This window comes from Corvus cornix, chromosome 8, assembly GCF_000738735.6.
Source record: "Corvus cornix cornix isolate S_Up_H32 chromosome 8, ASM73873v5, whole genome shotgun sequence".
NCBI lineage: Eukaryota > Metazoa > Chordata > Aves > Passeriformes > Corvidae > Corvus > Corvus cornix.
Window position 1 is genome coordinate 8,792,584 of NC_046338.1, and position 18,834 is coordinate 8,811,417.

The 18,834-nt window shown below is 51.5% G+C and overlaps 1 protein-coding gene across 1 annotated transcript; it reads left to right on the forward strand.

The window, feature by feature from the left end:
- The first annotated feature begins 9,330 nt into the window (after positions 1–9,330).
- On the forward strand, positions 9,331–17,846 carry LOC104695228 (fatty-acid amide hydrolase 1-like). The gene is made up of 15 exons (XM_039556366.1): positions 9,331–9,680; positions 10,722–10,835; positions 11,553–11,696; positions 11,999–12,132; positions 13,143–13,349; positions 13,751–13,791; positions 14,337–14,461; positions 14,628–14,753; positions 14,976–15,073; positions 15,445–15,544; positions 15,845–15,885; positions 16,269–16,308; positions 16,854–16,962; positions 17,273–17,418; positions 17,508–17,846. The coding sequence occupies exons 1-15, from the start codon at positions 9,516–9,518 to the stop codon at positions 17,634–17,636; spliced, it is 1,719 nt and encodes a 572-aa protein (XP_039412300.1). The 5' UTR covers positions 9,331–9,515; the 3' UTR covers positions 17,637–17,846.
- Positions 17,847–18,834: the final 988 nt, after the last annotated feature.

The window sequence follows — 18,834 nt, forward strand, 5'->3', positions numbered from 1 at the left end:
CATTTTCTGGGCTGGCTGCCCTTCTGGTGCCCCTCATGCTCCATGTAAATCATCTGGAGTCTGATTTCTTTGGCTCGCAGAACTGTTCTTTCCTTGTCTGCTTCTAACAGGCTCCTGGCTCAGCAGGGACCTTGTCAGTGAAGACGGTACCAGGACAGCCCCACAAGAAAAACTTCAATTCAGTCTTGCTTGGACAAAATGCTGCAGCCAGGGGCAGGCTCCCATCCACATGCAGTTCCAGCAGATTGGGGGTGCTCTGGCATGCTCATATCTCCTGTTCAATGTGCGTGCACTTCCCAATCCATTGGCACCATTTCTTGGATCAGGGTTATCCCACTCCTTTTTGCTTCACCTGATGCACTTTAAAAAGGCAGTTCAACAGAGCCTTCAGTGGATTTCAGTTATTTTTATGATATTGTTCCTAGCTGCTCATGTTGTGTCGAGCTGCAGACCTGGTGGCAAGCTTTGGCACCACCAACAGCCTTTTGCAGCTAATGAAAAATAACCTGCATCTTAACTGCAGAAAACAGCATTGCCTGGGTCTTGCCATGGCAAATTATTTAATGGCTCTCCAAGCAAAAAGTCCTTCCCTGTCTATTGGGCTGTGTACATTCCCTTCCAGCTGTTATCTTGCTGCACTGCTGAGCACCTCAACTTGCAAAGCAGAGCCACAAACTGTCCCATCTTCTATGCAGGGAGGCAGAGTTCCACTTTTTTGTAGAGAAGGGAAAGCCACTGTTGTCACCCCAGCACCTTGCACACAGCCAAAGCATCCTCAGGAGGGCCCAGAGCAGCAGCCCAGCCTGCAGCTGCCTCTGCCACAGCGGTCTGGTCAGAAAAAAGGGATCTGTCAGGGGGATGTTGCTAAGTCAGGGGATGGTTTTAAGAATTTGATCATAGGGTGGTTGGATTTTTTTTTCTAATGCAGAGAGAGTAGTGAAGGATTTGTTGTTTTAATTGCTATATTCTTCTTGTTCTTATTTTATTTTCCCATAAGGGAAGAAACAAACCCTTCTGTTCCACCCCAGCTTCCCTTCACAGCAATATGGCAAATGGACAGCAGTAAGAAACATCACCAAATTCTCCAGCAAGACTGAACTATTCTTTCTTTTCTTTTATCTTTTCCCTTTTTTTTTTTTTTTTTTTGCAAACAACCTACTCAAGAAACACCCTGAGGAAAATGTGTTACTTGCTGGCTTGCTGGAACCCTCTATTTCTATATTTCTATTTTAACAATCTGGCAACTCTCTCCTTTGCCCTCATGAGCTGGGTCAGGTTTGGCTTGGGCTTGGGACTTTTATGCTCTTTCCAAATAAGCCTATAAAGGTGATGGGGAAAGGCTTATGAAGGTGACAGGGAAAGGCTTGGGAAGGTGATGGGAAAAGGCTTATGAGGATGATGGAGGAAGGTGTTTGAGGCTGTGTGAGTCCTTGAGACCCCACTGGATGGGAAGCAGCTGGCAGCTACGAGGAAGGCTCTGCAGCCACACAAGCAGAGCTGAGGCCAGCAGAGATCACTGTGGGTCACAAGTGAAGCCAGAAGGGAAGTCCCCAAAGGACGTGACAGAGTGATCTGGTGCATGCTGAGCTGCCCACTTGCTGTGGGACTGGAGCAAAAGCCATGGGAGAACTTTCACCACCCTGTGCTGCTACTGCCCACAGAGCTGCAGCCAGAGCTAAGGGGACAAGCGGGGATGGAGCATCCTTGTGGCACAGACCAGGGAGAGCCTTCATCCTGCAAAGGGGAAGATTTTCAGCCTAAATAAATGCAAAGCCCCCTATTCTGCCTGGCACAGTGGGTTTCCCTGAGACTCAGCCCACGCCTTACTGAAGGACCTTTCCCAATCCACAAGCCGACAGATCCCAGAGCAGAAGGGAGGCCTGTTTGTTTAGACCTATATGGGTTAGGCAGCTCAGACTTTATTCTTGCACTTTGATAGGTTCCTAAATGAAAATCCAATAATATTTTAAGCAGAACGAGTTCCCATGAAAGTCATTTCTAAATCACCCGGCTCATCCTACCTGTCGGCTGGATTCTCCATCCCCACTGGCCTAAGCCTGGTGTAACATCACTGCTGCCAGCTCTTACTCCAGGAGCTGAGTCCGGCCCTGCCGCAGAGAGCAGCGCTGCTGCTGCCTTTAATGAACATGTAAATAGACAGGAGGCTTCAGAGCACAGTAACCCTGCAGTCAGGAAGTTCTCCAAAGCAGCTCGGGAGAAATAATACTTTATTCCTGGTGGTGCAAATAACTGATAGGGACTGGCTAAGAAGGGTTCATGCAAATACTCCTGAATTAAGCTCCGTCTGAAGTTAGAAAGGAAAGATGATAAACACACCCGGCTTTAAAACTGCAAAATATGCTTTGCAGGCATGAAACCGGAGGAGTAACAAAACTATCTGACATCACATTTAACAGCAAAGCATTTCTTATTCTCAGGGATGCAGTTACCTAGAGTCCCACTAAAGAGTCCTACCTATTATTTACATTTCTAAATCTTAAAACCATTAACAAAAGCCACTTAATTCAATTACTTTCCCTGAGCACCGACGTTATTACATTATTGTCACGAAGCCAAGTTTTGGCTCTGGGTTTCTCTTTTTTTTCTTTTTAAATTCATTCCTCTTTTCTCCACGCCGAGTGCCTCCCCGCCACCTCCTCGTCTTTCTCTCCCCCGATGTCATTGTGTAGAACTAATGGGGTAAACTGAAATGGTATCTGTCCTCATTGACAGGTTTATGAGAATTTAATAAAGCGTGGCACGGATAAAATGAGATATTACAAGGCCACACAAAGCTGATTGACTTCTCCACGTCAGCATTTTTATTTGGTTATTTATTTATTTATTTATTTATTTTCAGCACGGGGTGATCTCACCAGTCCTTTGGTGGTGCCGGCTCAGGAGGGATGAGAGGGAAAGGGAAGATACAGGCAATGGGAGGGGCTGATCAGTCCATTGAGGTGCTTGCTGTGAGCACGGGCCATGCTGCTTTGTGGCTTTCCAATGGCTCCAGGAAGATGGCATGGCAGGAGTCACCAAGGGCCTCCCCACGGCACATGCACATCTCTGCCCCTCGAGCCTCCACGGTGATGGGGTGAACTCACCAAAACCAGCTTGGCATGGGCAGGGGTCCCCACCACTGCTCCATCAGGGGGTCTGAACCAGGGCTGTACAGACCCTGCAGAAACACTCGGCATGGACGGGGCTGGGGGTGCACCCCCGTTGTGCACTGTGTGTCCCTGTGGAGGTGACACCTGTGGTGATGCTCAAATGGACCTCCACAGACTGCCTGAGGACCCACCTAGAGCACAGGGATGTTTGCACTGATCAACACAGAGCAATCCCAACCTGCAGTAGGGCCCAGGAGGTCATCACCAAGGAAGCCACTAATCACATCCCTCCAGACACGGTCCTGCCCTGTGCCTCAGTTTCCCCTCCTGCCCAATGCCCACCTTGCTTGTGTAAATGTAAATTGCAGGCCAGCTGGGGGGGTCCTGCACAGATCAAACCTTCCCCCTGGGAAAATCAGTGTGTATATTTAAAGTGTGTTAGCTTCCATCCCAGGACAGAGAGCTGGAAATCTGAGCTGTGCTGTAACTGGCTGGCTGTCTCCCTCTCCTGGCCTGTTCAGAGAGTAGGGATCTCGAAAACGAAAGAGAGCGAAAGGGAGAGGGAGAGGAAGAGGCAAAAGGAAAGAGAAAAGGAAAGGGAAAAGGGAAAAGGAAGAGGAAGATAAAAAGGACGAAGAAGAGGATAAAGGAAGAGGAAAAGGAAGGGGAAAGAAGGAAACCTCAATGTGTGTATACTTTTACTGCCAGGCAAGGGAAACCCAAAATGCCAGTGGCCAAGGAGGTTTGGATTCAGCCCAGTCACATTCAGAGTTGCACAAGGGCTCAGGACCCTGCTATGACTCAGGACCCCGCTATGACTCAGGACCCCACTTGAATCCTGACTCCACACTGTGGATTGACATCGCTTTTGGGGAACTCTGTCAGGTTTAAACTTGGGGCAGCCCTTGTTAGCCTCAAAACTTGGGCCATGGGGCTTCAAACACAAAGAATACCAAGTGTTTCCCCTTCTCTGCAATGTGCACTCAGGGAGGGTGGAGATGCCCTTACTCATTCAATTCATTCCAATGTCAAGCGCTGGAACAAGCTGTCCAGGGAAGTGGCTGTGTCACAAAACCTGGAGATACTTAGGAAATGTGTAGATGTGGCACTTAGGGACGTGGTTTAGTGGTGTACTTGGCAGGGCTGGGTTAAGGCTTGGAGTCAGGGACACCAGAGGTGCTTTCCAACCCAAACACTTCCGTGGTTGTCCTCGAAAGGGCAGGCAGCCTGCCAGACTTGAGGCACAGTCCTGGCCACAACAAATCGTGGCAGCAGCAGAGCCAACAATTTGCAGGATCAAGTTCTGCAGGGAAGTTCTCCTTAGCAAAAACAACCTGGCCCCGATGGATCAACAGCAGAACTCCCAGCACTTTATAAGAGCACTTAAAACCACCTGACATCAAAGCGCTGCTCCCCACAAAAGCTCCGGGTGTCTCACCACCCAAAGAGCCCAAAAAGGGCTTTTTGCTTCGTACAATACTACAAGTTCAGAGCGTATAACACAGGGTTTAGGACGCTGAAGTCGCCGAGCCGGAGATTCCTGCCAGGCCAGCAGCTCAATCCTGCTCTCTGGTGGCTACATCCGAAAGGCCAAACACATCCAGCAGCGATGTGCCCTCGGTGCAGCAAGGAATGATCCCTGGTGTTCCCCTTGCACTGGAAACGCTCTTTGCTCTTTATTCACTTAGCTCAAGGTTCAGCTCAGAAGGCAGCTGTGCACAAGGAGATGGAGATCACGGAAGGTTTTACGTTCCCCGCTTGAGCAGAGCGTGGGTCCATCACTGCAGGGAGCCCACAGGCTCCATAAAGGGGCTGCAACCCATCACACTTCCCTTAAAAGCCCTTCCAAAGTCTTTGTATCATGGAAAGCATCCTGCTGCTCTGCACACACTGCCCACAATCCCTGCAACAGCCCCTCCTGCAATGCCCCAGCCTGTAAACCTTCCCCCAGTATTGTGTCTCCCTTGAAGGGCCACAGGGTGTGAAGCAAGCTGGGGAGCATTTCTTCTGCATTTCCTCACCCCATCCATGCTGAGAGGTGCCCATGCTCCCAGCCCCACGGAAAGGCAGTACAATGGGCTCTCCCAAAGCACATGGCATGAGCAGATGTCCCCTGGGGACAACACCTCTGCCATTCCCACCGTGACCATCAGTCTCCCAGGGCTGGGCAATGAGTGCCTGTCACCCCAGGATTGGTTTTATCAATTCATCACACCATAAGGAAGCATCCTACAAAGACTGGACTCATCCTTTGATATTCTGAGGAGCATTTAGCCATCTTCTCCATACTGGCTTCACCCTATAAAGTTTTAAGCAGAGATTACCCCCATTCTTCACTCTGTAATGCACAATAAAGAAAAAGTACGGGTGAAACTTGTCCCCCTGCTCACCAGCTTTGCTGCCCTGGCTCTGCTCCCCGCCCCAGCCGAGCTGCTCGGTGTGTAAGTGTATGTAAATCTGTGGCAGTACACACAGCACCCCCACCTCCTGCTCTCCTCCTCTGAGCAGACAGAGTAATTACAGTGCAGCAGTGCCAGCACGAGGCATTTCTGCTGATGAATGCACTCAATCTAAGCACAGTTTTATGTATCATTAATTCCCTTAGCATTCAAAAAAAAAAACTTTTTTGATGGCAGATAATACTGTAATCACTCACAATTGCCAATAAAATTATCTTCATTGAGCTGTGTAAAACAACTACAGGAGTAATTTTACTCACTTAAAAATTCTTTCTTTTTTTTTTTCCTTATTTATTTTTTAATGCAAAGCTGTTTGGACTCAGACCGCTTTAACACAAACACTGCTAGAAATAAGTCCCCACTCCCTCATTTATATACAAAGGAGCTTTTCAGAGGCTGTTGCTTAAGGTGTCTTCAGCAATCTCAGGGATCTCCCAAAGGGTCCCTTCCATCTTAGGGACCCCTCTGCTATGATGTCTTCAGCTTTTCCTTCACCGTGCCACAGCTGCTACATACACAAAGAGCAAGAGACTTGGTGCAAGTGCAAGCCACATGTGCAAGTCATGGTCCTCTCCCAGGGCAGCTCCTCCTCCACTCTGCTTGTGGAGAAAACACGTGAGCACTTCTTAATCTGCTTCAGAACAGAGTCCACAAAGCTGGCACAAACCATGTGTTCAAACTGATTATGGGAACTCACATACTCCGGCTTGAAGCAGATTTGGGATCAACCAGCCCTCGCACTGACAGAGCTCTGGGGCACAGGCAGTGAGGAGCACAAGCACCTTTCCAAGGCAGAAGTGGCTACAAAGTGAACAACAAAAGCATCACTGAGTGAGCAACTTGGTTGAAACATGCAGTTTTCTTGCAGGGACAAAAGAAATCACTCCCACGTGGCACTGCCTCTTGCCCAAGCTGCTGAACCTTCTTGAAGGGGTTTAACTGCAGCTCTGAGAGGAGTTGCTTCACCTTCTTGCAGACCATTGACTAACTCCACTTGAGAGTCAAGAACCTACAAGGAGAGGAGAAACAAAGCAAGAAGGCCTGCTGGCAGTTGTAAATGTAGCTTGAACCTTCTTCAAGAGAGCCAGATCCCAGGAAGCAGGTGACTGGCAGTTGGTGGCAGGAGCAGGTGTTTAATCTCTGGGAAACAGTCTAAAAGCAGTGAGGTGAAATGGAAGAACAGAAGTGTAAAATTCCTCAGTGAATAGTGAACAATCTCTTTTCCTCCTTGGAAGAGTAAATGAAATCAGCTGTGGGAGACCAACAGGAGATGCTGCTTCCCTACAGCACACGGATAAGGCATGGATGCTGGGAGTGCCAGAATCGGATTGCTTCACACAAGAAATATCTGTGTGAGCACACAGCTATTAGTCACTCCAACCTAACCTCTGGCTTGAGGAGTCACAGCATTCCGGATGCCAGGAAACAACACCAAAGAAAATACCGCTGCATATTTGCCGTGCTCTTGGCACTGCTCTGGTGTCAGGTGAACAGGAACTAGCTGGCCCTTCAGCCCCAGCCAGTCTGGCTGACCGTGAGTGATCTGTCACAGATAGAAGAACATGACAACTCTGTGCCCCTCCTTCGGTAACTGCAGGGTTGCAGCATCTCTGGGTTGTGGTGGCACCCACCCAGTCACAGCTCTGTGGACACAGGGATGGGTATGAGCAATGGGGAAAGAAGCCATCAGAGATCCAGGAGATCCTTTCATCCTCCCTTAGCCACAGGCTCCAGCCCTGCCAGGCAGTGGAGGAGGAGCAGGGGTAGGATCAATCCTCAATTCCAGCACTCCAAGATTCAAGCCCCATTTGCAGTAGCATATGGGCGGCCCTACGGATGTAATAGCAGAAAAATGCACTTGCTCATCTGACAAGAACACACCAGTGTCCCAAAAGGACATCAGGGCATCACTTGCCCCACAAGCCAGCAGCTGGCCGCCACCCCAGCCCATGGGGAACAAGACCAGACCCATTTTACCTCTGTTAGCCAGGCCCAGGCACATCCACCCGGACAGGGCATCCCCAGCCACCTCCTGCGTACGCTGGCGCTCCACGTCCAGTGCCATCTGCTGGCCCATCTCTGCTGGCAGCTGGGCCACAGCACAGACCTGCTGCGTTTTGGGATTTCCCACACCCTGAGTTAACCTCCTGGAGCTGGCTGGCCCCAGCAGAGACCCAAGCCTTACCACTGTCCTGCTTGATGTTTCAACCCCACCTATTCACCCCCACACACTTCCCCGGGAAAGGGGAGAAGGAGAGTCTCCGGCAGCAGCTCCTGGAGGCACAGGTGCTCCAGGCATAATTCTTCTACTATGTTTTCTTCCCTTTCACAAACTGAACTGCAGAAGTTGAAAAAAATGTTCCTGCATGAGAGATTTTGAGCAGGATTTAAATTAGGGGGAAGAAGGCTGGAGAAGTAATTTTGTCTTCCACAAGAACTAATTTTACTTCTGTCTCTCCAAAGTTCACCACCTTTCTTGTTCTCATGTTGAAAGACCTCAGTGCACAAGGTTTTACAGCCTGCAAGGGAACAGCCCCATCTTGGCATTGTGCTGCTATGGGGTGAGATGAGTGCAGGAGCCTGGAGTCTACAGGGTGAGAAAGGAGGAAAGGGGAGATAGGGATCACAGTGTATGCTCTTGCCAGCCTGGAGCTTATTACATCCTCCTGACTCATGGGAAGGGCACTCCTGCCAACTCACTCCTCTCTTTTGAATAGACAGCAGTGCCCTTGGGAGTTTGCAACCTTGTATAACTCTGTGAGCCCTACAGCCTGAAAAAGGGCAGGGAGAGGGAAGGGAAAAAAGAAGTAAACGAAAAAAAACTGCTGGGAAAACTGCTGTTCTTGCATGTGATTTCCTTGACGCAGACAACAGGCAGCTGCATATCCTCAGAGCAAGAAGGCCATCGAGTTCATGCAGGGCTGAGTATTTTTGAGGCTTCAACACCCTTCAGCGAAGAGCCCCAGGACATGGAGTGCATCCAGCACACCCCAGGACATTGTGGATGCACAGCACAGCAGCTCCCTCCGAGGGTGCTGCCAGAGTAGCCCTCAGATGGTGAAGACTGAAATAAATAAAGCCAGTGGCCTGAGAAGTAACGCCAGGAAAATCGAGTCTGGGTGCATCTAGCTCCACCACATTTTCTAGCTCAGCATCTGCCCTGGGGTGGCTTAGGAACAGCACATCCTGCTGGGAAGTGAGAAAACATCCCAGATCCTTCCCAACAGGTTTTTCACAATCCTATGGGCAGTATCTAAAATGGATAGCTTGAAATATTTTCTGACAAACTTTTGGAAGTCGTGGAGGGTTTTTTTTTAAGGACAGACCCCTTGTGGGGCTGGTGATGAAGAAATTATTTTGGCGTTTCCCTCAAAACGGAGTGCAAGGCCGCAGAGCAGGGATGCCAGACATCGCTGTTAGGAGCCGCGGCACTTTGCAAAGCACAGGCACACCCATGCTCTGCCAGTGACAAGTGAACTCCGCTGGGCACAGCCTGCGACATTCATTGTTTCTTTTTCCCACACAGCCGCTTGGCTCCAGGAAATGCACAAGAGTCGGGTACCTTTGGGACTCCCCTCCCGTGCTGCCTCGATCCTCCAAGCCAAGACTGTTCCCAGAGGGGCTGAAAAATTACGGGGAGATCGAACCCTCCCTCGGCGAACGGCAAAACCAAATAAACCTTATCAGATAGAGACCACCCAGCACAGGGAGGGGCGAGCTGTCATCCAGCAGCTTTTCCTGCTCCCGGACCTCCCTCTCCCTGCCCGCGCGGCGCTCGCACGGCAGCAAACCGGTTAAATCCCTGTCCGGCTCGGAATCCCGCCCAGGTTTTGCCTCGCTCTCCGCGCGGGCGGCGGGCGGGTGCCCGTGCCGAGCCGGGCGGGGCCGAGCGGGGTGCGGGGGCTCGGGGTGCCGGGGCTCGGGGTGCCGCTGCCGCAGCCCGGCCATGCGGGTGCCGCTGCCCGCCCTGCTCGGCGGCTCGGCCCTGCTGCTGCTGCTGCTGCGATGGCGGCGGCGCCGGGCGCTCTGGAGGAAGGTGGCGGAGGCGCAGGAGCGGCAGGAGCGCAGCCTGGTGCGGATGGAGGCGGCGGCGCGGCGTTTTCGGGAGCAGGTGAGTGAGTGCCGGCAGCCGCGGCCCCTGCTCCATCCCCGCGGCGGCAGCTCCTCCCCTGGGCCCCCTCCCCGTCGCGTACCCTGTGCCGCCCTCCCTGCGAGGAGCAGCTGCTCGCCCGGCTGTCAGGTGCTCTCCCGGCTCCTTATATGGACCCGCGGGGATTTAGTGTCATTATTTATTTTCCCTACGTCAGTGTGTGCGCGTACACCTGAGCATCGCGGCGATCGCAGGGATGGGGAGGAAACGCTGTCTGGGGCAGCGGGAGACGACCCGTTATCTCGGTAACAGTCCCAGGCAGCGAGGAGGGGAAAATCCCTGTCTGAAAGCTTCCCGGCCCCGTCGCCGGGGAGGAAGGCTCAGGCTGGTTGAGGAGGCAGCAGGAAGAGGCGACAGGCGATGTGTTATCAGCAGAGGCCAAAGTGCAGCCGCGGCTGCAGGCAGGGATGCGGTGGTGCCCCGAGATCCCGGCAGGCAGCCCGGCCGACTCGCTCAGGTTCAGAGTCCAGCTCGAGGCGTGGGGTTTGATGTGTTTTTCATGGTGTTTAGTAGGTGGTGAGGAAAGCTCTGCTGACCCAAAAATGACTAGCCAAGGGGCTCCCTGGTTATTGCACTTCCCTGAGCAAATATCATGGTGGTGCGAGAAGAGCTGGCTCCGGTTCTGGTTTCATTCCTTGATGGAACAATGTTTATAACCATGACACCAACTCCCACTGTAATTCAGCAAGAGCATTGCACTAAGCTGTTCCCCCAGGCCTAGCCATGACCTATCTGAACAAGGCTGCATGAAAGGCTTTAATTTATTCAGCAGGTGCTTGGTGTGACTGGTCTGAACAGGAAGAAAGGCTGAGAAAGCCCAGGCTAGTACTGGCCCTGAGGGTTTCACACTGTGCTCAGTGGTGTCAGGTAGAGCAGGATGTGGTCCTTCAGCGACTAAATGGCAGATATTTTTTGGGTGAGTTACAGAGGGCACCAAGGAGAAAGGAGGAAGCCATCAGCTGAACTAGAGGTGTGACACTGCCTGTTCAACCTTTCCCATAGCATCCTTCTGTGAACATGGTCTCCATCCTCTCTCTGCCGTTGCCGGAGCTCTCCAAGAAACTCCGAGATGGCTCCCTCCCTCCGGACCACGTCTTCTATGCCTATGTGGGCAAGGTGAGGAGCAAGGGTGGCGGGGCAGCATCTCACCCACGGTGGGGCTGGCTTTTTTTGGGAGGAGCCTAGCACAAGGTTCAAACCGGGCTCAAATGCTGCTGAGCTGTCGCTGCTCACTGGTACGTGATGGCCCCTTGTGTGGTTTTCTGTGAATGGTTAGAGAGCTGGGCACCTGGCTGCCATAGCTTTCAGCTTGGTTTGGAGGAAGAAGGACCAGCAAGCAGCATCTGCAGAGCCCATACCTTTCTGGGAGAGCCCACCCCTTCCCTAGGGCAGATATGCCTGTAGGGAAGATGCAGAATGCTGTTGTCACCCCTCCATCTCCAAATGTATTGTTAAACCTCAAAAAGTCAGTGTTCATGTTCATTCTCTACTTTTGCCATAAAGTTCTGATCACTTCCTGGGTTCCCTCTTTGGGATTATCATTTGTGCCACCCCAGAAGCTCAAACAAGAGAATAGTGCGTGGTATTCATCTGAGCTGAGTACCTCCCTTCATCAAGCACAAGCTGGTGCTATGGCCCCCCTGTGTCCAGAAATAATCTTGGAGTTTGGCATGAAAATGGCTTGAAAAGTATCAGTAAGGGCTGCCCTGATACCGACTGCTTAGATGGGGAGGTGGAAAAGGGGGAAGAGGCAGGTGTCCTTGGCAGAACAGAGGTCATTGTGCAGCACCATGGGCTGTGACTCACCTGTGGGCTTTGCCTGCTTTCCCCAAGGCCCTCCAAATCGCCACAGAAACCAACTGCATCACGGAGTTCCTGCAGGAAAGCGAGACCCAGCTCCGGAAAGCCAAGCTGATGGAGAAGCAAGGTCTGCTCTATGGGGTGCCAGTCAGCATCAAAGACTCCATCGACTGCCAGGTACTGCCAGCACGATTCCGCCTGTATTCCGAAATCCCTGTGGGTTGAAGTTTGGTGGTGGGGGGAGGTTTGACCTCAGCACATGGCTTGACTTTGTCTTAGCTGATGTGGGATGGGCTGCCTGGGCAGGGGAGCCTGTCTCCCATGTGAGCCAACAAAGGGTGTTCAGATTTGCCATCAACATGTGTGTGATGGGTGGGTTGTTTGAGGTGCATGTATGTGCTTAAATGTATAGATAAAAGTACAGAGGTAGGGAGAACTGCAGTCCTCCATCTGAAAACCTCATTGTCCTCTTTTCCCAGGGTCATGATTCCACGTTGGGGTTCATAAAAAACCTCAACAAACCCGCAGCAGAGGACAGCGTGGTGGTACAGGTGCTCAAGAGACAGGGGGCAATTCCATTTGTTAAAACCAATGTTCCCCAGTCCCTCATCAGGTAGGTGGGTGCTCTGTTCCCTCAGCATAGCAGCAGTGCTCCCTTCCCCTTCTCGAGGGAGGGTTTCTATCTGGTCTCATTCTCATTTCCCACTTCTTTTTATATAACAACACCTGGTCCCCATTCTTTGTGTCTATAAGTTTCACATTGAAAAGTAAACACATTTACACTGAGGATGAAAATTAACTCTAGTTCCACATGAAATAAAGAAGCAGAAGAGGAGGAGGAGAGGAGAGAAACTGTTGCCCTTCTGTCCTATGCTGGGTGGTTTTAAATCACTTTTCTTTTTATCTTTTTTTAAATTAACCTCTCAGAGATGATCCTATTAACTCTAGAGTGCACACACATATTCATGGAAGGAGAAGCTAGTTAAACTAACAGCCTCAAATTATTCTGCCCCCAAACCTCCTGCTCTATCTGGCAAGACCACTCTTGGTGTCACTGATATGTGGTGAGCTCACGTGTGCTCTGCTGGACAGCCAGAGTGTCCCTGCGTCCTGCCAAGTGAGCTCTGGCAGCGCTCCTCTGTGGGTGACCATTGCCCAAACCCTATGAAATGCCTTCCTTAAGGTGATGTGGCAATGACCGACCATAGTTCAAAAAAGCCACACAAAGAGGTTGCCCCGGGGATTATCAGATTTTGCCCCAGCTTCTGAGGAAGTCCAGTGTAAATATCTCTGCAGTTGTCATTTGGCCTGGTCTCAAGCGAGGGCTGAGCTTTGGGTGTCCTGTGACACGCAAGACTGCCTCAACAGGGAGGCTTTCCAGGAGGATTATGCTGCCAGAGGTTCTCTCTGGGATAGGTTTAATGACACTGAAATTAGCTGTTACTGAGTCCAGAGCATGGAACCACCAGGAAAAGGCTCATGGTCTTCACCACCACAGTAAATGATGTCAGTGTAACAACTAGTGAACTACCTGATTACCTTCTCAAGGTCTTCTAGTAGTGACTAGGCTCCACAGCAGCAGATACCTGCATTCCTCATTGCAATCTCTCTCTCTCTCTTCAGCTATGACTGCAAGAACTTAATCTTTGGTCAGACGTGCAACCCTCTGCTCTACACCAGAACCCCTGGAGGCTCCTCTGGTGGAGAAGGAGCGCTTGTAGGAGGTGGTGGGTCCGTCTTGGGCATTGGGACAGATGTAGGAGGGAGCCTACGTTTTCCTGCTGCCTTCTGTGGGATCTGTGCAATCAAACCCACTGGGAACAGACTCAGGTACTATGAGAAATGCAGCGATGTCTCTGGGTGACACCCACTCCACCAGCCACTGTGCTGGGATGCTCCTACTCCTGTGGGCCAGGGAAGCTCGGGAGGAACTGGGAAGGGCTGGTTTATCCCTGCCTGGGCATTTTCTGGGGCATCTATGAAGGGAAGCACTGGTTCCCAGAACAGAGATGGGGAGGCCTCTCCAATTGCATGCTAAGGGGATGGTTGTTCCTGACTGACAGGGCCTAAATCTGTCAGGCCTAGGCTGAGTGTCTGTTGGGCTTCCCCTCGGCTCTTCCTTCTGCCAACCTTCACTTCTGCAGTTTTAATTGATACTTGCTACTGCTTAAAGCCTTTCCCTTCAATGAAAACTACTCAGCTGCTGTATTTTGTGTCTCTTTTCTTTACAGCAAAAGAGGAGTAATGGCTGGAGTCGTTGGGCAGAAGGCAGGTAGGAGTTATGTCTGTCCCGCAGCAGCAGGGCAGTGGTGAGAAGGATCCTCAGCTGGGTATGGAGGACTTTCTCCATACCCTTTAGAGAGAAGCAGGTTCCCTTTCAGGGATTTTTTCAGAGAGCTGCCCCCATACTGTGAATTCTGAGAAACTAAAATGCGCATGAGCTGAGAGGAGCAGTTTGTGTAGCATAAACCACAACACAACCTGTTACCCACAAGGTGTGGCCTTGTCTGTCACTGCTTTGTGGGGGTGGGATTAGCAGTCAAAGGGAGTGTCTGATGTTGTCCTCATGTCATGATTGACAAAGCTTTTTGTTTATTTTTTTTTTAAATCATGAAATGGAGATGCCAGGGCGCATGTTAATGGATAACAGCTCTGAGTCCATAACGATGGACCTGTGGGTGGGAAGACACTTGTGGGTATCCCCTGCCCAATTCTTAAAGAGGAACTGTTGCCAATACTAAATTAAGATAAAACAATGCCAAGAGGTCCTGGTTTTGCAGAACGTACCCTTGAATGCTCTCTTGTGGTCTCTTCCAGTGGCTGCAGCAGTGGGACCACTGGCAAAAGATGTGGAGAGCCTGGCGCTGTGCCTGCGGGCGCTCCTGAGCGAGGACATGTTCAGCCTGGACAGCACAGTGCCGCCCCTCCCCTTCAATGAAGAGGTGGGGACCTCCAAGGGGCCAGAGGTCTCTGGGGAGAGCTGCAGGCTGAGAACACCTGACCCGTGGGTGGGCGAGGCAAATGCTGCTCTCCAGACTCGCCCCGTGGTGTGGGTGTGCTGCTGGCTCCGCTGGCACCCTTCCAGCCAGCTTCTCCCTCTCCCTGCAGGTGTATTCCAGCACAAAACCCCTCCGCATTGGCTACTATGAAACCGATTTCTTCACCATGCCCAGCCCAGCCATGAGACGCGCCGTCCGCGAGACCAAGCAGCTCTTGGAGGAGGCCGGCCACACGGTAGGGGCCTTGGGGCTGCTTCGACAGGGGGGCAAGCCCATCCTGTGTCTTCTGACTCAGCAGTTGTTGCTAAAAGGAAAAACATTGTTTTCAGGGAAGGATGGATGTTTTCCTGTGGGCTTGTCAGGAAATCCTCAGCCCAGCTCAGCCTGTTTCAAGCCCTCAATGGCTTGTCCCACACAATGCCTGTGCCACTGATACCTTCCTCTGTTGTCCTTCCAGCTGGTGCCCTTTGAACTCACAAATGTGGACTGCGTGGTCTTTAACTACTGTGTCAGGGGAATGTTTGCAGATGGAGGCAGATCCTTTGTCAAGAAATTGTAAGTATGGCCTGGAACGGTTTGGTGGGATTGGTGCCTGTCTATAAAAATCCTCCCTAGGGTCTGGCTGGAATCTGGATACAGGTAGCAGACCTAGTGGATGTAGGTAGTGGCTGGTAGGCACTGGGCAGGGGTTTAACATTAAGCGATTCAGCTGCACCTTGGTTCTCTTTGGGATTGTTTCCAGCTTTGGAAGGAGGCTGGGAGCTGATATCCTATAAATGCTGTGAGAATCAAGTGTTGCCCACCAGAATGGAGCAAAGCTCTTTTTGTCACCTAGATATGCTGTTCAGAGGGGTTGGCCTGGGAAAAGCTGATCTGCTGTGATTGCTCCCTACCACTGCTCAGCTAAACCCCCCTCTCCCTTTCAGCAAAGGGGAGATGGAGAAAGGCGGCACGGGGCTGCTGTTCTGGCTGGCAAAGGCACCACACTGGCTGAAAACTCTCCTCTCCTGGATTGCCAAACCTTTCGTAAGGTCCATTTCTTTCTAGTGTAGACAGAGTTAAGCTATATGTGGATGACTTGTCTCCCATTGCAGTAAGGCTTTCTCATAAAGAAGTCTCTGGGCATTGCTTCCTGGCTGTGCTCAGACACATCTCCAAACTGGAGTGATGCTATTTCTCTTCCTTCTCTCCCCTCTTTGGGGAAAATCCGCAAGTCCTCCCTGCACACTGAGTAAACAGCTTGTATTTGTCACTGAGCTGTCTCAGAGGACGGAGCTGGGATTCATAGAAATTATTTTCCTTTTTTTTTTACTTTCTCCTGCTCAGGTGCCTCGATTTTCAAGTATCGTAAGAAGCATGAAAGAAAAGTGAGTAAATCTGAGGTTGAGCAAATGTGTGAAGATTTGTTTTGCAGCAGTGTTTGCTACATTATTGGTACTGCTGCAGCTGCACGTGTCTGAGAGAATGCAAAGCAGGAAATGCAAGGGTGGGAGCAAACTGAGAGCAGTTTGTGTCAACACCATAACCCTGCTGGGTTTGGAAAACTGTTTCTAAATTGAGGGTGAGAATGAGAGCAGGGGTCACAGCCTTTTGCTCAGGAAGAGGATGAAGCCTGTAGGAATGAAATACGGTGTTTGCTTCAGCACTGGTTAATGCATCCATCATGCCAAGAGGTAGGGACCCCATAAGGCAGAAAGAAGGTGTATACACAGGGAAGGATGCCTTTCATTGGGTTTGTGTCCTTTTACAGCACAGTGGATGAAGTCTGGAGTCTTCATCATGAAATCGAGGTAAAGTATTGCAGTTTGGGGTTAAATAGTTTTTGTTTGATTTCTCTTTGGGAAGGGGCAGATTCAGCACTCACCAAGGTCAGGAGATTATTGGGTCCCTGGTGATGTAAGGTGGGAACACGTCACTCCTCAACAGATCTCACTTGGGTGTGCAAGTTCTCAGCACATTTAAAGGTTAGGACAACACGTAGGCACGTTCATGATGCTAAATCAGACCGGAATTTTTGACACCTGCATATAAAAATGTAGATCATCAGACTTGCTTTTATTTCCCTTCTGGTTTTCCAAAGACCCATGCCTATGTCCCAAGTCACCATGTGCCCGTGCACTCAGTCTTTGCCCACCTCCAGTTTACCAGGGAGAGGGTGCTTTGTAAGCTGGGAGGAATATTGTCCAGGCAGCAAAGCACTGCTGGGTTTTAGCAGGATCAGGCCTGATGTAGCCTGTTGGCTGCTCCCAGGGAGGGACCAAGAGCCCAGCTGGACACCCTGGCACCCTGGGACGGTACATCCACCCCACTGACCACCAGCACATTTCCTCCTCAGGACTTTTGCCACCAATTCATTGCCCAGTGGAAAAAGCTGAATCTGGATGTCATGCTGTGTCCCATGCTGGGCCCGGCTCTCGGCATCGGCTACCCTGCAAAGCTGTCAGGTAGGACACCAACAGGGGACCTTTGCCATGGCACTGTGCCAGTATCCATGAGCAGCCTTCCTCCTCCCCTTGCATCCCCAGGGTGCTGGCCAGCAGTAGGAAGAGCTCAGCTCTCAGGACAGCTGCGGCCCAGCCCACGGGGAGCACCCGGAACACACCCCTGGTGTAATGGGAGCCAAAGGGCGACTTCCATCCCTCAGCCCCTGAGTTCCCAGTACAAGTGCCCCAGTAGCTGGAATCCTGCGTACACAGAGGGGGGTGAAGGCTTTCCCTGCGCAGGCTGGCACTGCAAGCTCCCCCTCTCCCCCAGTGGCAGTCAGCTACACCATGCTCTACAACGCCCTGGACTTCCCTGCTGGTGTTGTCCCTGTCACGCTGGTGACGGATGAGGACGAGGAGGAGCTGAAGGGCTACAAGGGATACTATCAGGACTGGTGGGACCGGACCCTGGTGAAGGTGAGTGGTGCCAGGCTCTCCAGGAGCACGAGCTCTCCCATCCCTTCCCCTGGACGTCCCCAAGCCCTCTCCCTCTCTCTGTGCCACAGGCTTTCCGTGGCAGTGTGGGGATGCCCGTGGCCGTGCAGTGCGTGGCCTTGCCGTGGCAGGAGGAGCTGTGCCTGCGCTTCATGAAGGAGGTGGAGACCCTCAGCCTGAAGAAGAACAGTTTCTTCTGAGCCCCGGGTGCTCAGCCGGAGCAGGATTCCAGCTAACACCAGTGTGGGCCATCCTTTGGTGTGGCCCACAGGACTCTTGTTCCCCTCAGTGAGGATGCAGTGATGGCTGGGCTGGCTGCTGGCTTTGGGGGCGAGGGGAAAGCAAAGCGAGCTCTGATGTGGTGGAGCTCTTCCAATCATTGTCCTAATACAGTACTTCTTATTATCTGAGTCAGTTATTTCAAGTCTGTGTTTGCGTGTGGGGTTGGGGTGGATTTTAACCACCCCAGGGAAATACAAGAACATGATCTTTCTCTTACAGATGGGGAAACTGGGGTGTGGGGTGTCTTCTGTCCAAGATGCTGAGACTACTACTTGGAGTGCTGTAGAAACAGGGATTTTCCCCTCTGCTCTCAGCTCCCTGAGGATGAGATCTGGCATTTTCCCTAGCACAGACCAGCAGTGAGAAGGGAAAGCTGAGCCTGCGTGCAGACTCTGGAAAGCATGGAGGGAACTGTGGCCCACTTCCCACAGCATAGGGCTGCTGGCACCCTGCACAGCCTGAAGGAGAGATTATGGAATCACAGAAGAGTTTGGGTTGCAAAGGGCCTTAGAGATCATCTCATTCTAATCCCCTTCCATGGGCAAGGACACCTTCCACTAGACCACATTGCTCAGAGCCCCACCCAGCCAGGTCTTGAACACTGCCAGGAATGAGGCATCCACAGCTTCTCTGGGCAACCTGTGCCAGGACCTCACCACCTCCAAGGAAAGAATTTCTTATATCTTACCTAAATCCACTCCCTTTCAGTTTGAAGCCTGCATTGAGCAGCATGCCAGGGTCAGATGGACAGCAGACAGCCTGCCCTGCACACCTTCTCCTCCCATTTAGCCCATGCCAGGTTTTCCAGCAGGATTTTCCAGCCACTGATGGCCACTGGCGCTGGGATTGGCAGCGGTGGCTGCCCCCGGCAGGTTTCCAAGGGTGCTCCAGAAAGGAATTTCACAATGCTAAAGTGTTTTCCCAATGCAGGGATGTAAAAAGCAGATGGTAACAAAGCTCTGGCAGGATTAATGTTTGGGGTTTTAATGTATTATTGTAGTTTAAACCAGAGCCATGCAAAAGTATGGAGTGTTTTCAAGGGCTGGGATAATTTATCACAGCCACGGAGAAATCAGCTCCCAAGGACCCCCATTCTTTATCAGCAAGCTTTGAGAA

Excerpts from the sequence above, each read along its gene's own strand:
- LOC104695228 (XM_039556366.1), top strand. The coding sequence starts at position 9,516 with ATGCGGGTGCCGCTGCCCGCCCTGCTCGGCGGCTCGGCCCTGCTGCTG. Across the intron at positions 15,886-16,268 it reads GTAAGAAGCATGAAAGAAAA|CACAGTGGATGAAGTCTGGA; the intron begins GTGAGTAAATCT and ends GTCCTTTTACAG. Across the intron at positions 16,309-16,853 it reads GTCTTCATCATGAAATCGAG|GACTTTTGCCACCAATTCAT; the intron begins GTAAAGTATTGC and ends TTTCCTCCTCAG.